The sequence below is a fragment of the Ceratosolen solmsi genome, unplaced genomic scaffold (assembly GCF_000503995.2).
Source record: "Ceratosolen solmsi marchali unplaced genomic scaffold, CerSol_1.0 scaffold41, whole genome shotgun sequence".
Lineage (NCBI taxonomy): Eukaryota > Metazoa > Arthropoda > Insecta > Hymenoptera > Agaonidae > Ceratosolen > Ceratosolen solmsi.
In genome coordinates this window covers 3,485,900-3,505,779 of record NW_011948424.1, presented here as the reverse complement: position 1 = coordinate 3,505,779, position 19,880 = coordinate 3,485,900, and the positions used below count along the sequence as shown (strand labels likewise).

At 30.8% G+C, this 19,880-nt stretch overlaps 1 protein-coding gene across 2 annotated transcripts; it reads left to right on the top strand.

Moving 5' to 3' along the window:
* The first annotated feature begins 5,136 nt into the window (after nt 1-5,136).
* Nucleotides 5,137-18,365, top strand: POSH (SH3 domain containing ring finger posh). Of its 2 annotated transcripts, XM_011499994.1 has the most exons (14): nt 5,137-5,487; nt 6,287-6,759; nt 7,034-7,148; nt 7,230-7,328; nt 7,696-7,832; nt 7,914-8,040; nt 8,367-8,687; nt 9,585-9,928; nt 10,366-10,694; nt 11,774-11,931; nt 12,077-12,234; nt 13,344-13,508; nt 15,276-15,392; nt 17,458-18,365. In XM_011499994.1, the coding sequence occupies exons 2-14, from the start codon at nt 6,305-6,307 to the stop codon at nt 17,639-17,641; spliced, it is 2,709 nt and encodes a 902-aa protein (XP_011498296.1). In that variant the 5' UTR covers nt 5,137-5,487; nt 6,287-6,304; the 3' UTR covers nt 17,642-18,365. The 2 variants fall into 2 exon arrangements, with proteins under 2 accessions (XP_011498296.1, XP_011498297.1); XM_011499995.1 differs by lacking the exon at nt 13,344-13,508.
* The last annotated feature ends 1,515 nt before the right edge of the window (nt 18,366-19,880 follow it).

Genomic DNA, 19,880 nt, shown 5'->3' with positions numbered 1-19,880 from the left:
CATGCGTGCGCAACATCCGGGCTGCGCGCGCACATTTTAGTTAACTCCAGGCCAGAATGAGCTGAAAAAAGATAGATGTGTAAAAGAACAAGGAACGGGACAGTGTTGGCAGTAGCGAAAATCAAATGCTTTCCCCTTTTACCACCATTTCATGAGCGCTGCTGTCGCAAATCGCGAGTAACTGTAATATAAACAAGTATCGATATCCAGTAATACTCGTACAATTATTTTTTTTTTTTATATTAAAATAAACTTTTATCGGGTAATTTTCTTTTATACTTATTTTATCACTTATAAGGCTTTAGTATTATTTATTTACGCATCAATATTTTATCACAGCTTTTCAACTCGTGAAAGCCACATTATGTGCACGTTAATCGTCATTCTAAGGCATTAGGAGGACCTTTATACTTTTCTTGAAACTATTTAATATATATTAAACTAAATTAAACGAAACTACCAATGTACGCTCGTGCTCGTCTTTTTATTTAATTACGTAATTCCAAATAAATCTTACGAGGGCATTAATGCGTAACAGTGTCGTAAACGTTATTCTTTACACATTTATTTCTAATATTATGGGTCTATTATATACTATTCGTACATTTTCTTATTTAAAAATAATTGTTTATATATTTGTGTAATTACACACGCGCGCGCGCGCGCGCGCGCATACACACACGCGCACGCACGTATATGTATATTGCCGTTCGCTAGAGTTATAAGCTCTATAAACTTACAATTTTCAATACACGTTAAATTGCTTTCAAAATATTTCTAACCTGAGATTATATCTCTAATTAAATGAATCAAATACGTCACATCAACATCTGTAGGCAATAATTTATTTTTAATGAACGCGTTACCAATTAATGAAACTCATTAATTTATAAATTTTTCAATCTGTCAGTTTTGTCATCAGAAATTTTCCAAACTAGATACTAATTGCTTTTTTAACAAAGGCCCGACGCCTTCACTAAAATTAATAAACAATATGTAATTAATAATAATTGCCATCGCAAATGTATCATGGCACGTGAATTTGTGGTTTCAGCTTTATTCAACCGTTGTCCGTATTAGGGATAGTTTTTTAATTTTCTGTTTGATGCACATGAATACACGAAATACGTGATCATTTTATGTGTGCATTTTATTTCATTTATTCCTCGGCCTTTGTCCCGACAAGAGTCAAAGTCAAGTTTTGCTGATTGTATCGGCGTCTTGATTAACGGACTTATATAACAATACTTTCAAACGAAGAAACTGGTGAAATGAATTAATGTATTATTTTGTTAATAAAGCTAATTAATTTAAAGGGAAAATTTTTATTTATTTATGAATTACGTGTATGCGTAAAAATTAATCTTTACGCAGGTTTTATGTAATCGTTTTTAATCGTAATGTTGAATGATTTTTGGTTAATGAAATATATTATTAAATTTGCGCGTGCTTTAATTTTATTAACTTAACCATTAAATCTCCGTAATAAAATAATTATTTTCAATAAAACTATGTCTATGACATGTCGGTGACATTTCGGATTAGTTACATTGGAGTTTAATAACTCACATTAGGTTCATTTAACAATAACCAATTGATAATCGCTCGAGAAATACTTGAAAATGTACGTTAATATATTTAAATAAATTACTAAATGTATTTATTTATTTATTTTTTTTTTTTCATGTAGATTAGGAACGCTTGTTCTAATTATTTTAAATAATTTATGAATTCATTTATTCTTACAATAGAAATTCTTAATTCGATAATTTAAGATGTTTCATAAATATTTATAGCAAATACTTAATGACACTATTTCGATAAATAAGAACGTTTTATAATTAAAAATATATCATTTGTTTTATTTTATTTTATACCATTTGTTTTTAATGTATCATCATGCACTCTTATATGTATTACTCAACATAATATATATTTTATGCATTAATCGCTCGTGTCGGCAGTATACTATTTTCATTTTTACCACTTCGTACTGTGAGAAAGGGCAAAGGAAAAATCAAAGCAAATTCTAGTTGGATCGTCAACTTTAAGAAATTTTCAACAATTTCTGTCCTGCATAATAAAATTACATATAAAGAGAATATTTGATTATCATTAATTATGTTTTTGCACCTGAAATTACTATATTCTTAAACATAAATATATGTAAAATATGTAAATTAAAAAAAAATAATAAAGTCGATGCTTAAATTTTGTGAGACTTAGAAAAATAAAAAAATATTTACTACCGCGTATACAATTCTTTACAAGGTAAAAAAAATACTTTAAAATGCATTATTGCAAATGATAAAATTGAGTTATTTCAATAAATACAACATCAATTGTGAATCTGAATTTTTTTATTAAAATATTTATAATACTGTATAATAAAACAGGCAAATAATTATTATTTATTTAAAATTTTTACTGACCTGATTGAGTTAATGTTTCTTATTAAATAAAATCTTATTATAATATTATTGTGGAAAAATTTTTTTTTGTAGAATATTAAAATTATTGTTGACATAATACAAATTTGAAGTTCAATCATTTTTAAAATTCTATAATTGTAAAATAATACGTGATTTGATCAAATTTAAATATTAATATAACAAAATGCAATTATCTTGTAATTAAATAATTGAAAAAAATATAAATTTATTTTATTTGAAATAAATATATAATAAAAATATAATTAAAATTATTACAATTTACTAAACTAACTATTTAATATATCTATTAATCTTTTATTATGGGAAAACTCGCGGTTAGCATGTTATTTAATTTTTAATACTTTGCATTTAAATATAAAGTTTGGAAGAAAAAATCATCGTTTCTATTTAGGCTTTATATTATGTAAGTAAAACAATTATTTTTTCAATTATAATAATTTAAAAATTAAAAATATTTAAACTATATTTACGTAAAATAGATTGAATTTTGAAAATATAAAAGTTTCTGGCATTTTTTTTTGTTTTTGTTTCTTTTACAATGTATAATAAACGAGACAAATTGAATTAAATTGAATTAAATTAGATAACTCAATATTCTCTGCATTATTAAATTCTATCTGAAATTGCATTATTAGGGTACATTATGCATATAGTCCATAACGTTGAATATGGTTGATACGAATTTCGGTCAATAGATATCTAAACGATCAACTATTCATAGCATAACTTTTGAAAATATTGAAATTTATAAATTTATAAATTTATAACGCAGTAAGAAAATATTGATAATTTTTAAACCGAGGAGACACTTTTATCAGAGAACTAAAACTAGAACTAAAACTCTAAATCAAATTACAAAACGAGAATAATTTATTTTATTTTAAATTAGAACACAATACATAATTTAATTAAAAAAGTATCGAACAAATTTACTTTATAGTTTAAAAGAAAAACAAATTATTTAAAAATTTTTGACCTACACTCTATCCTACACAGGTGATCTAAATGGTGTGGAATTTTGTGACGGAATTGCGAGATATAAAATAGGACGGAGAAAGTGGCGGGAGGAGGATGTAGGGGTAAATTACGTAATGATAATAAAGGAATATGTATTGCTCAACTCAGTGTTGTAAGGATATTTTTAACGCGGCAATTAATAAATGTCATGCGAAATTGTAGCGGAAACCGGTCTATAAAAGTCTTTTGGGTAAAAAATATGAGTCTGCAAATATTCTATGAAATTAAACTGAAATTCCTATTTGGGCAAACGCTTTAAACGCGTAGGCTAGAAAATTCGAAGTAAATTTTATCTTTTGTTGACAATATTATTTCAGTAATTAAATCACTAATTATGATGATGATGATGATGATGATGATAATAATAATAATAACAAACAAGAACAATAGCATTAGTGATAAATGTATTTTCAAAATTAATAAGTTTTACAAAAAATTACGTATTACTATTGGTTCATTGAATACACATTTACGTAATTGAAACTCAATGTCATATTAACATTTTGTGGATACCCCAATTCTTACACCCCAAACAAATAAATCGAATTAACAATTTGCGATTAATTTACTGATCGACGGTCTTATGATGCGCACGTCGAAGAGAAAGATATTGTAAATTGATTATTATTTGAAACGGAAACGAATTAAACGTATGTCTAATGTCGAGCATAGCAAGGTAGCATAGTCGTATGCGCTTAAGCTTGTACCTTCGTCGATAATAATACTCGTGGACGTTATGTCGATACCTATCAAAAAACTTTCCTCCCTTTTTTCTTATTATGCGGCGATAATAAAATGGAAGCTCGTTCGAAGCGCGAAAAAGGAGGATCGAAGCGAGGACGTAACCGCACTTGTCGCCCTCGTGATAATAAACGCGCGTGTCACCGAGAGCGAGAGCGTTAAAAGGAAAAAAAGGCGAACTCTCCCTCTCGCCTCTTCTCTCTCGCTCGCGCCCGAGCACCTGTGCAATCGTCGGCTACGCGCCTGTGTGTGCCTATACGTATTCACGCACGGCAAACGCAACTGGCAGCGCTCGGTGCGAGGCAGCAAGGTGTAAGAGGGAGATGCATATACATATGAACGTTACGTGTGACGGTCGAATTGTCGAAGCACCACGAGAAAGCAATGAGAAAGTGCAAGAGAGAAGATCGATGAGGGCCGCGGAACGGCGCGAGCAATAGAGCGAGAGGGAGCCGGAAATGAAGAAATGGCGGAGCAACAACAGTGAGTGCATTCGTCGGGCTACTGCACTCACCGTAGCTCGCTAAGCAGGTTTATATTACGAGCGAAATAGAAGCAAGAGCTTCGGGAGTATGCAAAAGTCGCTGATGCAAACCACGTCGGCGCCAGGGAGTTCGACACCGCGGAGAAGCGTTACTCAGTCCTAGGAATGTGCTTTTGCAGGACCTAGTCGCGGCGCCCTTTTACTTTATTCGTTTAACCTCTCTTTCTCACTCTCTCTCTCTCCCTCTCTCTCTCTCTCTCTCTCTCTCTCTCTCTCTATCTATCTATCTATCTCTAATTCCCTCGCTCTTCCTCTCTTCCTCTATTCCTCACTACCACTCTTCTTCTCTACCACTCTTCTTCTCTACCACTCTTCCTCTCTACCACTCGTCCACTCTCTCTCTCTCTCTCTCTCTCTCTCTCGCGCGCGCACTCGGTTCGGTATTACATACGCTAGTAGATTAATAAGATAGATAGAGCCCGGATTGGAATGGCACGGTACACCGCGTGCCACTGCAGCCTTCACCAAATGGAGCACTGACTCACGCACTAGCTTCTGTCCATTGTGATATTTTTAAGAGAAGTGAACATTTATTGCTGGGTGCATTCAAGCAGTGATACTACAGCAGCCCTGCATTTAAGAAATTAATCGTTTGCTTCTGATAAGAGCAGTGTTCATGTATTTATTTCTTGCTCCTACCCTCCCATAGTCTTGATTCTATGGATGATGGGTCATTTAGGCCAAGGAATTGCTTTAGATAATAAATAGAGTCGAATCTCAATTAAAATTAAGGTAGGTATTTGTTTTGATTAAATGATACTTTTGACACAATTAGCTTGTTGAAGATCATTCTGGTCGTAAAGCTACATTATTTATCATTGTTCGAGACTCACCGTTATTGATGCATTGAACTATTTTTAATTTTGTATATTAATAAACACATGTATTTTGATCTAATAATAATGATGATGAGAGTTATGTCACGTATAAATAATCAACTACAAAACATCAACTTAATTTTATTTTACTTGAGATTCTTCTAATTATTGAAAATTTTATGAAAAATTATCAGTACTAATTTGTTATAATTAAAAAATACATGCATACATATATACATACACACACGCACACACACACACACACACACAGACACACACATATATATGCATATATACACATATATTTATACCAAAAATTAATTTTTATTATTTCATTATATATCAAACAACTTATAGTGTTACTGTAGATTAACTTAATTAATAAACGTTCGTTTAGAAGTATCGTTTCACTTAATTGTAATATTAAAATTAGAGGCTAACCATTAACCTATTATTGACTACTGATAAAAGAGGAGCTGTAGAATATTTTTAAAACTTTTTTTACGATTCCACTCATTCATTGGAACAGGAGAATCGACATTTTTATAACTAAATCGTATAATTGTCAGATTTATAATATTTATTAACCAAAGATAGATTTAAAAATTCATAAAACTTATAAAGTAAAATCAATTCTATTAATACGCACGACTATTTTGGTTGTCAACGACTATCAATATAAATATCAATAAATTAATTAATTTTTTTAATAGAAAACTTTGCAGAGGACGATGGATGAGTGTATGCTAAATGATCTTTTGGAGTGCTCAGTATGTTTGGAGCGTCTGGATACATCCAGTAAGGTATTGCCATGTCAGCATACCTTTTGTAAAAAGTGCCTAGAAGAGATACTTATTACTCATAGAGAGCTCCGTTGCCCCGAATGTCGAGTTCTCGTTAATGCTAAAGTCGACGACTTGCCACCCAATGTTCTTCTGATGAGGATTCTGGAAGGCATGAAAAATGCCACTCCAAAAGGCAATAAAACTCCTCAAAGGATCAATAATACTCCTCAGAGATTACAAGGTGGCCATCAAGTCACTCCAACCAGTCTTACTGTGATTCCAAATCCACCAGTTGCAATAGTCACACCAGAATCTGCGCAACAAGTAGTTGCTAAGCAAGTTCACCTTTATAATCGACCATATGGGCGTGCCATTTATGATTATGTCTCAAAAGTTCCAGGGTAAGTATGTTTTTTATTGAAAAATGTATCCAAAATTCAAATTAATATTAAGACTTTGATATCTTTTTATGAATATTAAATTACTTATTGTTAAATAATTTCTGCAACATAGTGTGTGTGTCTGTGTGTCTGGCTCTCTCTCTCTCTCTCTCTCTCTCTGTGTGTGTGTGTGTGTATGTGCGTGCGCGCGCGCGCGCGTATGGGTAATAACCTTTTTTTACTTTATTCTGTACTTGTAAGTAGCAATTGATTTATGTATACGTATTTGTTACAGGGATTTAAGCTTTAGAAAAGGTGATATCATTATATTAAGAAAAAAAATTGACAACAACTGGTATCTTGGAAAATGTGGAGCTAATCATGGTGTTTTTCCTCTATCTTATGTCCAAGTATGTTTATTATCCATTACATTAAAGTATATGGTTTTATATTTTTATCTTATTTTTAATTTTGTAATTTTTTATTTTTAGGTAATAACTCCTTTGCCTCCTCATGTTCCTCAATGTAAAGCTCTCTATGACTTCAGAATGTCAAACGACGAAGAAGATGGTTGTCTTACTTTTAATAAGGTACAGAAGTTATTTAAATAAACAATGGCATTTTTAGTATGTAATGAAAATTAAAATTATATCTTATATAATTTATTTTTCAAAGAAATTATGAATAACTGAGAATTTTAATTAATAAAATCAATTTCATCCTTGAAATAATAAATGATAAATTCTCTTGTTAATTTACTTCTTAAACTCATTTTATAACTTACAACTCAAACATTAAAATATGCGATACAAATAAATTTCTTAGTCTTGTAAATCTTTTGCGATAAAGCTTGATTTGAAAATGTAATTTGAGATAATTTTTTACATATATATATATATATATATATATATATATCATTTATGATCGTTTATTTAAATCATTAAATACGATTCTCAGGGCGAAGTGATTAGTGTCATTAGAAGAGTCGATGAGAACTGGGCAGAAGGTAAACTCTTAGATCGAATAGGAATCTTTCCTTTGGCTTTTGTAGAATTGAATAGCGTTGCTAGAGCACTAATGAAACTCTCCACAAAGTAAGTAGTCTAATCATACTACATTAATAATAACAATGCAACATGAATGTTAACAATCAGTTTTATTATGGTAAAATCCAGCGTTCAACCAGGACCATCGAAAGTAGCTCCACCAACCCCAACGAACGAAGAAACCACTCCGCTGATACCCACCGATCATACACGCACAGTACAGACATCCAATCAGCCAAGACAACATCCCACATTGGTATGTATATTCTTCTTCGTCTATATTTCTGTATCTACATTTCTCCAAGAACTACAATAGAAAAAAATATCAAATTTTCAGCTCGAATGTAATAGGTCTTTTATATTTTAAATATTTATTCACATTAATGTTTCATTAAAAGTGATTAAACCTTGAAATGCCTATGGAGAGTATGTAGTGTGCATTAAGATAAATACTGAATAAGAAAGTGTAATGTAATGGAAGTGTTTGTGAGCAATTCAATGTGCCCGTGGGACGTCACATATACGATGAGAAACGCATAGTTGCGCCAAAAGCACAACATTATAGCGGAATAAATTTTTCAGGCGGCGGTAGTGCCAACCTACGAGTCGAGTCCGAATGTATCATCGGGCGGCAGCTCGACGACGACCTCGTCACCCGTGATAACGAGTCCCAGCTCCGGTAGTTCGAGCACGACGCCCAGCAGCCCCAGCAGCCCGGCCATTTCGCCGCCTACGGTGGCCAACCGACACAGCAGAAAGAGGCACAGCTTCACCGGAGTCAAGAGCGCCCATCAGCTAAACCCTCAGCAGTGGCACAGCGCCGAGATATTGAGTCTTGCCGTCGATGCGGCTCTCGCTGGCGGTGAGGCTCCCACCAACGATCCCACTTGCAGCTCCAATCAGGTATCATCATCCGACTTTTCGTTCATTTTGAGCTATCGCGTAGTAGGCGAGCGGAGGCGGTTCGTTTATGTTCGTATTGAACGAGTCGGTCGAAGGTACATTAGTACGAGAAAGTTAGTTCGAAGCTCCCTTGCGAGGTTCTCGATAAGCTCTTGCGTTATCGATCGCTTAATGCACAAATAATCGAGTTACAGTAATCATAAATAACCCTTCGATGAATGTGACTAATTGTCACCGCTACGAGCATATGCCTTGTTCTCAAATTGTTTTAATTTCCAATGTTATGCAATGCAATGAAGGGATATCAAGTTAAATGTAATGAAAGTGGAGCGGGAGTATATTATGTTTGTAAAAAAAAAAAAAAAGAATTATATTTTTATATTGACGACATGCTATTGTGACATTGAAGTCGGTAACGCGGATCGAGAGACATATAAAGTTGGTTGAACAAAGCACGAGAGTATGTAATTAATACGATTAAATTTATATTAGTTTAAATAAGAGCTTATGCATTATTATAATTTTCATCGTTTCGTGTACAGTAAATAGGTGGAGAAAAAAATATGAGTATTTCGAAATATTAATTCACGAGGGGATAGTGCTCGTAAGCACCTGAAACGTCAATAAAGTGCCTCGTACGTAGAATTTTGAGATTTTAACTTGCTACTTAGCAGCATTAATAGAATCATTAATAGATCCCAATGTGAATTTTTACGCTCGATGTTAATGTTCATAACATCGGCGTGTAAACTATTAAGAACGATTTACCCATTACAAACCGTCAAAGATATTTCAATTATCTGCGTATGAAAGTATCCGGGGTAAAGAGAAATTTCGAGCTCGCGTATCGTGATTCGTCGTCCCATCCGCATTCTCAATTGTCGCATCACGTTGCAGGCGGGCCCGAATTTCGGTCCCAAAAATCCACGCCATAAGCGCAGCGGCAGCAACGACCTGATGCTCTCGCAGTCATGGATGCTGAGCACCACACCAGTGACAACGCCGGGTATAGGGAGCGCCGGTAGCAAGACGACGAGCTCCTCGAACACCTCCAGTGGGAAATTGCCAGCCGTTTACATTGCCCTCTATCCTTACAAGCCACAGAAATCCGACGAGTTGGAGCTTAGGAAGGGCGGTATCTACATGGTCACGGAAAAGTGTCAGGACGGCTGGTTCAAGGGCACCTCTAATCGCACCCAAAAGTGCGGCGTCTTCCCGGGCAATTACGTCGCTCCAGCAATGTACGTAGTTTCAGCTCCACTTACACGTCATTCTTCTCACCTTCCCAACGCGCCTCACTGATTTATATAATCGCATGACTCGATAGACTTCGGTTATCGCACTTTCTTTATTATTGTTTTTGTTTTGCTATTATAGTTATTCGACGATTATTATAATTTTACTGTTATTTTGATGGGGCTCGACGTGATATAAATCACCAAGAAATAAATAACCTTATTTATTGCCTATCGAACAAACTCTCTTAGCTATCGATCATTACATTTATAAATTAAACGTATACGTAATATTACAGTGGTTGCGGAAAAAAAAAAAAAAAAAAAAAAAAAAAAAAAAAAAAATTTTAATCACAAATACAAGTTATGATTTCGTCATTCAAATGTCTTTATACATCAAACTTAAAGCTCACACGAGCAACGTATTTCTGTTATATTGGCAGATGTCAACGAACGGTATGTCGATCATCCAATAGTGCACCACCACAGAGCAGTTCCTCGCCGTTTTCTCAAGCAGGCGGCACGGATAATCGCATGTCCGTAGTCTATACTAAAGCCAAGGGTGGTGTTCCGCAACCATACAACCTCGGTAAATTAGCGCCTCCCGAACTGCCACCTCGCGCTTTAAGCCCCGAGTCAGTCGGAACTAACGTCTGGCATCCGCAGAGGCAACAGAGTACGACGCAGAGTCCTCCAAGATTACCCGATCAAACTGTGCCAATCGCATCCACTGGCCGAAACTATAATTCTGGTGGCGCGTCCACAATATTTTGTAAGTTTATTGTACATATAATGAAAATACATGGGGCGATGCTTTCTAGCATGCTGACATTCAACTGTACACGTAATGTATTTCAAGGAGCTTTACATAAAACCCTAGAGATCCCCATAGAGCGAGTAATATTCAAGACATTCGTAGCGATAAAAAAGTATCGAATAAATAGTTAAATTATATTTAGGAGCCGCTTAATGCGAAGGAAGATGCGTGGAGAAGATTCGTTCTCGATTCCCGAAGCTTTAACGACAATTTCTGCAATTTATATTTAACGACGCTGTCGTCTTGTCCTTTGTTACGTCACTTTGCCTTCACCTCCCATCTCGTAATACAGTTCGATCAATCGCGTGACACTGGAGCCGCTTTGTCCCGTCAATGTACGAAAGATTTTTTTTTTTTTTTTTTTTTTTCTACTAGCGTCGTGCTTCACTTTGTCGTTGTAAAGTGTTTCATTACACGGCTATCCGCATTTGTTTATTTTTTCATTGTATATGTCATCTAGTATGCGACATATGCTCATACGCTAATGACACTATACTCTGAAAATTCGATTCCAGTTTGAATTCGTAATCATTTTCACGTTTTGTGTCATTTAATTTTCATTGCGCTACATATGCAGTTAGTGTGCTTGTTACGGCTACGCGAGTCAAGCTTATTATAAGTTCAATGTACTATTATAAGAAATGTATGTTAGCTTCTTCTTTCCCTTTTAATTATATTGCCTGTACTAACTGTATGTAAACATTTACTTATCTTTGTAAGATTATTCACAAAAGAAAAGTTGATGATATTTTTAAAACATATTTAGCCATATTTTTATCGACTAGCTTATAAGTATAATTTATTCATTAGAAGAATCATTGTGGAAGCTTGGAAAATTGAATTGTTCAAAAATCAAACAAGCATAATTAATAAATTGAAAATTAATCAATGAAAGACTGAAACATAATGTAGTTTTGAATTTTTTTTTTCTCGATTAATTAATTGTAAAGCTATATTGTAAGAGATATGAATAAATTTATTGCCTTTTATAGTCATGGACAAGGAATTAATTTTTCCATCGTGTTTATGTGTAGATTCGCCAGGTAAACTGCCTGCGGCTGTAACTGTTGTTACTGGTACAACAGTCACTACAACAACATCCGTTAATGATTCCAATAAAAATTCTTATCAAACAACATCGATTTCTTTAACTGCGTCTACTTCGGCTACGACATCGAAACCCACAGAGAAAGTAAGGAGTATACTAACCGTAATAATCTTTGTCGTTCATTGTTAATATTTTATTTTAATAATTTATTTTGATATCCTTTGTGAGGATTTTACATCAAGTGAATATATTTAAAAGTGCTATTAATAAAATCTTATTGTTTATGTAGGTAAAAGAAAAAAAGGAAAAGGGTGTATCGCTGATGCGTCGTTTAACTAGTATTAAAAAATCAAAATCTCCGCCTCCATCAACTTATTCGATGGATAATCCAGTCTTTGATGATGGCAATACAAGTCAATCCTTATTGATCAATCCAATTCATGTTCGGTAAGATTTTTCTTTACTTTAAATAGTTGTATTGCACAAACACAGCTTGTCATCATGGCTTATCATGTGCTACACATAATTATGTATATATATATATATATATATATATATATATATATATTTATTTTTTTTAATTTTTTGTGTTGCGAGCATTATGAGAAATCATTAATTGTCATTATTAATAATTGCCGTGTTAAATAACTGCATGTTTGAACAATTTTCAATAGTTCCCTGTGTAAATGCCTGATATTATCTGATTTGTGTTAAATATGCTTTTCGTCTTCATTGTCATAGATCGTTAGTAACAAATTTTTTTTATATAAATGTATTCTTAAATGTTTATAAATAATGATTGAGCCTAGTCTATGAAATGAACCGAAGTAATGTAATAATAAATTAGAACTTTAATTAGCGTATAGTTAATTTTTGTTTAATTGCGAATTTAAGAAATATATTGTTATAATATTTGAAATCAATAAGTATAGAAAAGAATAAAATACAGAGTAATTTAACATAATGTATTGGTAAGTAAAAGATATAAAAGATATTTACTTACAAGTAATATTAACGTTATTGCTATGGGTCTTACAGTTTTTACGTATTAGTACGGTATGTTACGAAATATAACTTTGTTTATTTATTTAATCACTTCTTCTTTTTTTTTTGTTGAAAAAATAGAGACGGATAATTTTAAGTTTTTAACAAAGATTCTCAGTAATTAATTTTAATTTTAATTTTAATTTTTAATTTTGTTTTGCTTAAGATTAAAATATTGGTAATTATTGTTTAAATTTTTATTTATTAACTATTTGTTTTATATTTATTGTGACTTTGGATTAGAGATAAATGTTAATATATTATTCTATATATTAATGCCCATAGTATAAATGCCCATATAACTCGAAGAAATTATTTGTTCTACGACATTCGTAATGTTAATGTGTTATCCAAACGTGCAACAAGAAGTATTAATATTATGAATTAAGCGATAGAAACTCTTCGGATCATGAAATTAGATATTATGATTATAAGATTGCAAGCAAAGCAGTTGTTATTAATTTATTATACGCTAATGTTTCCCTGGGGATTCGGATTTAATGGAAAATCAGGTCAGGGTCGTGTCCAAGTCAGTTGCTCCAGCTGGGAGTCGCACAGGATATTAATGGTTCTGCAAACAATCACCATCGCATGTATCCTGGACAAGGTCATGTCACGACCTCGCAACGAATCAAGCACAAAGAGAGACCCTCCTTACCCGCAAACTTCCTCCAGAGGTTAGTTATTATCGATCGTATCTCTTAATTTCAACAGATCTTAAGGTTCCTCTTGAGTTGGACGAGCGAAGCAAGAAGTAATGACGTGGGAACATTAATGAGAAATTTTATAAAATACATTTTATCTTGATAGTTATCTTGTCTGTATGAAATTTCATGATAATTTGTATTGCTAATGGAGTTTCATTTACAGTCTAACTTCACAGTGTATTGTGATATATTTTGAATTAAATATAATATTTCTTGCATTTTTATTAAACAATAGCATTAATGTGATTATACAATTGACAACTGCCAAATTAAGAACTTTTTTGAAAATTTTCTTTTTTTTAATGTTCTTGAGAATGTTTTTTAAACCAATTTTAAATAATAATAATAATAATAGACGAAAGCAATAATAATTCAGCATTCTTATTTAATTCTTAATTCTTCTTAATATACATATTAAAATATTTTCAAAAGTAAGTCACGTAGCGAGAGAATTTTAAATGTTAAATGTTTTCATTTTTTTTTTTGTTTTTTTTTTGGTTTTTTTTTTTTTAAGTTGAAAATAAAATTCAAATATAAATTTTTAGAGTAGATCCGTAATATTTGCGCTCTAAAAATGAATAAAAATTAAGTTAGTTCTTATTTATATATATATATATATATATTAATGATTTGTGCATGCTTTCACTTTTTTAATGTCAAATTAACAATTGAGATATTTTCATATACATTCAACAGCATCGTATTCGTCAAGTGTTTGCTTTCAAAACATGCAATACAATATCTATTTTACGACTGCATAATCCTTTTAAATCCTTTTATCGTTTACAAATGCATATTATAAAAAATTTGTTAACAGAAAATATGGCCTATTTTATTGACATTACATTAACAGGGTGTACATACTGTTTTTGTTTTGTAAAAAAAATAAGCAAACAAAGCTTTTATTTTATATCAAATTACACTTATTCAATGAGCTACAGCCATATCATTTTTGTTTCATTATGCACATTAAGCTTTTCATATTTTATGTTTGCATTGGCAATTTAGTGATAAAAAACAAATTTATGTTCTTAAAAGAAATAGTAAATTGTAAGTTAGTGTGTTGTTGCACAGTCATTTACATTCGCATTCGTCATTATGCAGAATATAAACATCTCAATTAGATATAAATTTAGTTATATTTATATGTAAAGTGTTTGTAAAAAGTTGAAAATTCGATGCAATTTATATGGCACGTATGGGAAATAAAGAAATTGGTTAAGAATAAAAATTATATTTCATTTCGATAAATTTATACATATTTATAATTTATATTACTAAAAGTTTGCCGTGTTAAATCACAAAACATTTTGTGAATATTGGTAAAGATATAAAATTTGTTGTACAATTAAAATTTTTAAAACTATTATGTCATTTACGAATTCACAAAAATATATTAAATTTAATCTTAAATATATTTCGATTTATCGATAATATAAACATATTAGTTATTTTTTATTCGATTATTGATTATAGATCAGTGTTGACAGCGAGTCTAATTATATGTTAAATTTCATTTTAGCAGTGAAGTTTTTGTGAAATATAGCATTATAAAAATCGCTAATATTCTTCTATGTGATAAAACAAAAATCAAAAAGAAACAAAAAAAAATTCAAATAAAAATCACTAGTAAATAAGTCAATATTTATAATTAATCGCATTTTCATTAAACGCTTCTGACTTCTACGCAAAGTCTTTATGTTATTTATGAAATAAAATTTGTGTATATAAATGCAGGTCTACTGAAACCGGTGGCAATGTTACGAGTACAATGAGTAATCATCATCGTAAAAGTAATTCATTGGATGCTGGAACGGGCAAACAAGTTAAACAACAAATTTCAACGCGAGATCGGTAAGAAAAATAAGAATGTCTCAGACATAACTTTATTGATATAAAGTGTAACGGCAACTTAATTAGTATGTGTCTACATCTGAAATTTTCGTAATGCAATATATATATATATATATATATATATATATATTACATTCCTAGCCGTTGATTTGGCTGCCTAATAGAAAAGAAAATTCATAGTTATATAACAGCATTAAAAGTAATTATATCAGTGTATTTAATTATTATAGATAATTGCCATACTTTAAAATGGATATAAAATATTTTTTCCATTTGTGTAAATTTGAAAAAAAAATTTTCTATTTTGCGGCCATTAATTTGACGCCATTCTAAATTGTATAATAATTTATATTTTTTAAGATATTTTTATTCAGTAAGTTACATCATTCGTTATATGTAAAATTCTTAAATAATTATTGTAAACGATTAAAAATTTAATCGCATCAGTTAAAAGAAACTAATTGAATTTATTGTTGATAGAAATTTAAGATTAACTTTATTTAACTTAGCGATTGCATATTTCAGTTATTGGTATATATATAATTTAAGTTTAAATAAAATTGTTATATAAGTATCATCTTATGTTAAAGTTTATTAGTAATTATATGATTAAAGATCTAATAAGTAATGGCAATGTGGATCTCTCTCTCTCTCTCTCTCTCTATTATTTATTTTCGATTATTTTCTCTATTATAAAATATTCATGAAAATGGAAACATTAGCTTTCGTGTAATGTATTATTACTAAATCTTATGTATTATTAGATTAGATATTTTGTTTTGTTTGTATATAAATTTTTATAATATAAGTTTTTATAATATACAGATTATTTCTTATATTTTTTTATTTTGTATAATCAAAAGAGATCTTATAAAATTGGATTGGACTATGTAATAAAGATTATTAAACATATTTTTACCAATAAAAAGATCGTTTAAAAAATTAATTTTTAATTAAAGTTTAATTCTTATTATTCAAATCTATCGTTAGAGTTGCCGTAGTTCTTTAAGTTTTTAATTAAATTAAACACTGACTGTGTTAAATGATTGTAACATTAACGTACTAAATAAATTTTTATTATATATAAAAACGTGTTTTTACAATTTATTAATATCCGATTTTGAAAGTAGTTTAACTAAAATTAAAATAGACCTTTAATAGTATGTAAATTGCAAGATATGTTGATGCAGATGAGAAATTTTAGTTTTTTAAGAATGTAGATTTATTGAAAATCTCATTTTATATTGAATGAGTAACGTACTGATGTTTATTTGAAATATAATTTAAAAAATTAATTTTTTCAAAAAATTAATAAAAGCCTCTAAATTACATAATTTCCATATATATATATATATATATATATATAATTTTTTGCTTTCATAATTTATTTTTAATATAATGTTAATAAACTGCTAATACAGTATAATTATGCCAATCTCAAATGAAGTAATTCGTAATGCAGTTAAAAATTATTTTGGTAGATATGTTTATTTGGCTCGGAGATACTCTATATAATTTAAAATATAATAAAATTAATAATTATTTGCTGAAACTTTCTGAAAAAATTATTGACACATTATGGATTTATTATTTATAATTAAAAGATAATTTAGTTTGGCCAAATATGATCGGACCATCATACACTTTTCAATGATAAATGTCTAACACTATCAACAACAATAACAACAACAACAACAACAACAACAACAAGAACAACAACAACAAGAATATAATAATAATAATAATAATAATAACGACGACAATGAGAATGATAATACTAACAAGTTATATAGTTGTAAGATACGTATTATCGTGCTTTTTTTTTTAAAGTCTGTATATCATATTCAATTTGTAAAAACGTTTACTTTAAATGATAATGTTAAGCTTGCCAATACCACAAAACTCGTTGCTCTGCCATATTTTTGTGATAAAAATAATTATATATATATACATCTATATATAAAAAAGACAAAAAAAAAAAGAAATGAAATGATTAAGCCGTCTTGATTGAAATGCGGGAGGATCAGGGCGAGAGTAATGAAGCCATCCATGTAACGATTTGCAGGGAGCGCGTCTACAGATTTCGCTGCATCGTGCCATACCCACCAAACAGCGAATTCGAGTTGGAGCTGCGTGTCGGGGACATCATCTACGTGCACAAGAAGCGCGACGATGGCTGGTACAAGGGAACGCAGCAACGCACCGGGCGCACGGGACTCTTCCCCGCGAGCTTTGTCGAAGCCTTCTGAGATCCGGCGACGCCCGCTCTCGTGCTCGAGACGTGCATTTAAGAGGACAAGAGGATGAGAAAAGCCTTAGGAACACCGAGAAAAGAAGAGAGCGTTGCCGTTAAGTGTTGCCGACACTGTACCATGTGAGACATTTGCGAGGACGTTTTTGTTTTTCGTTTAATTGGTATCTTCGAGAATCGAAACGTCGAAACAAATCCTCATCGAGGATTTTATTTAAAATAAATTTATTTTTCCACCGTGTTCATATGTATATTGCAGTATTAACAATTACTTTTCAAAGTATGCGTGTAAGTGTTTGATTAGCTTTCGACTAATTTACTAAATTAGTTTTGTAGAATTACTAGTGCGGACTTTCTAAGGACATATACTTGCCTTAATTTTCGGTTGAAAAATTGCCAACTAACGACCGAACTAATTAGATTGATTTTCAACAATCGATAATATGTACATACGAATTGGAGGTAATTTTGCATTATGTCACCTTAATTGCGAATCATGTTTAAATCACAATTCAAGATTGTAGAGCGATTTTTCTTACTTGAAAATCGATTCCCAGCAATTTGTCGATTAAGGTTCCTAGTCTTAGTGTTCTATAAAATGTTGAACGAAAATGAGAGAGCGAGCGAGACGAGCAAAGTCGCTGCTAATAAGATAGTTTATACTTCAATCATGTAGAATGCATATTGGTAAGATATAAAGGAAAAATGAGAGCGATTAAAGGGAGAGATGTATTTGTAATAATGGTACCATTATTTATCAACATTATATTTCATACTATTTAAACAAATTTGGTAATTCATTGTCGAATAAAATCTGTAATTAACGTCTTCATTTAATCAAATTATTACATTTAAAAAATAATAATAATAATAATAATAATAATAATAAATAAATAAAAATAACAGTTTGAATGTAATGCAGTAGTTGGCTGAGCTTTGGCTTTTTTTTTTATTTTATACATTATTATTTGAAACGAACATAGAAATTTTGAATAAGATTCGACCATGAGGAAATTCTAAAATAAAGTATAAAAATGATCTTACTCTTCGATTAAATGTTCAAAGTTAAAATACTTTTTTTCCTTTAACGAATTTACTAGCAGACGCAATTTTCGAAATATTTGAAAATGATTTATAATTACCCAAGACAGATATAAGCATTGAGAAATAAATATTTACGAGGCAACCTATCAATGAGTTTATCTTTGCAAAGTTTCATTAATTAATAAAGGGCTCGATAAATTTTCGTATAAGTAAATGTGTGGTATAGATATATTTAAATACGTAAATAATGTAGAGTTTAGTATTTATTGTCACTGAAATATTGCTGCAATAAAGATATAACGACCGAGTGATCAAAATCCTTTCGATTTCGATTCGCCTAGGATCAGACTAGCTAAGAACACTAATTACAAGCAACGACAAGATTGTTATAATAATTAATAATCGATAAAATAATGCAAAACAATTATCAATAGATTGTTTATAGTCACTAGAAGTCACTAGATGAACAGTTAGCCGCTGCTATGGCATATGAAGTAGTAATGCCTACAATCAGTGAAAATATAGAGATATTTAAAAACAAAGAGGAAGCTTAATATCGAGCAGATAAATAAATTAATTAATGTCAGCATGTAGCTTAATATGGAAAATTGAAATGGTAATCGTAGTATAATGTTTTCTATTATCCACTTATCTAAGTAGTCTTTCATTGTCAATGATAAATGGTAATTTCGTTTAAATAAGCAATATACGAATTATTGACATCGTAGTTTATCAAAAAATAATTTACGTAAATACGGCTTCAATTGCTTATTATGCATTAGTATTGCCATGTTTTTCATCAGCAATTTTAAATAAAGAAAAATTGGATATTGGAGAATTACTGGCAGACGATCATAATAAATGGAAGAGATAGTCTTTCCATGTTTTGTGCGTCATATTGTAAATTATTCAGAGGAAGAAAGCGTTCTTAGAGCCTGTATTCGGTATTCTGGGTAAAACGCCTTTATCAAATCCCAACTCCGATATCGCTTGACAAAAATTTATCATTGAACGTCAAGTTATATTATTCATCGTTATTAATTCAATAATATCGATCATTTTGATCTTTGAGATGAACTTGAAGGTATAGAGCTAATCTTATGCTCGCCATATGGGATTAGAAACTTGTAATAGATATGTGCGATAGTAACGTAATTAGAAAAAGTATTACTCCAAATCGTCATGGAAAAGTC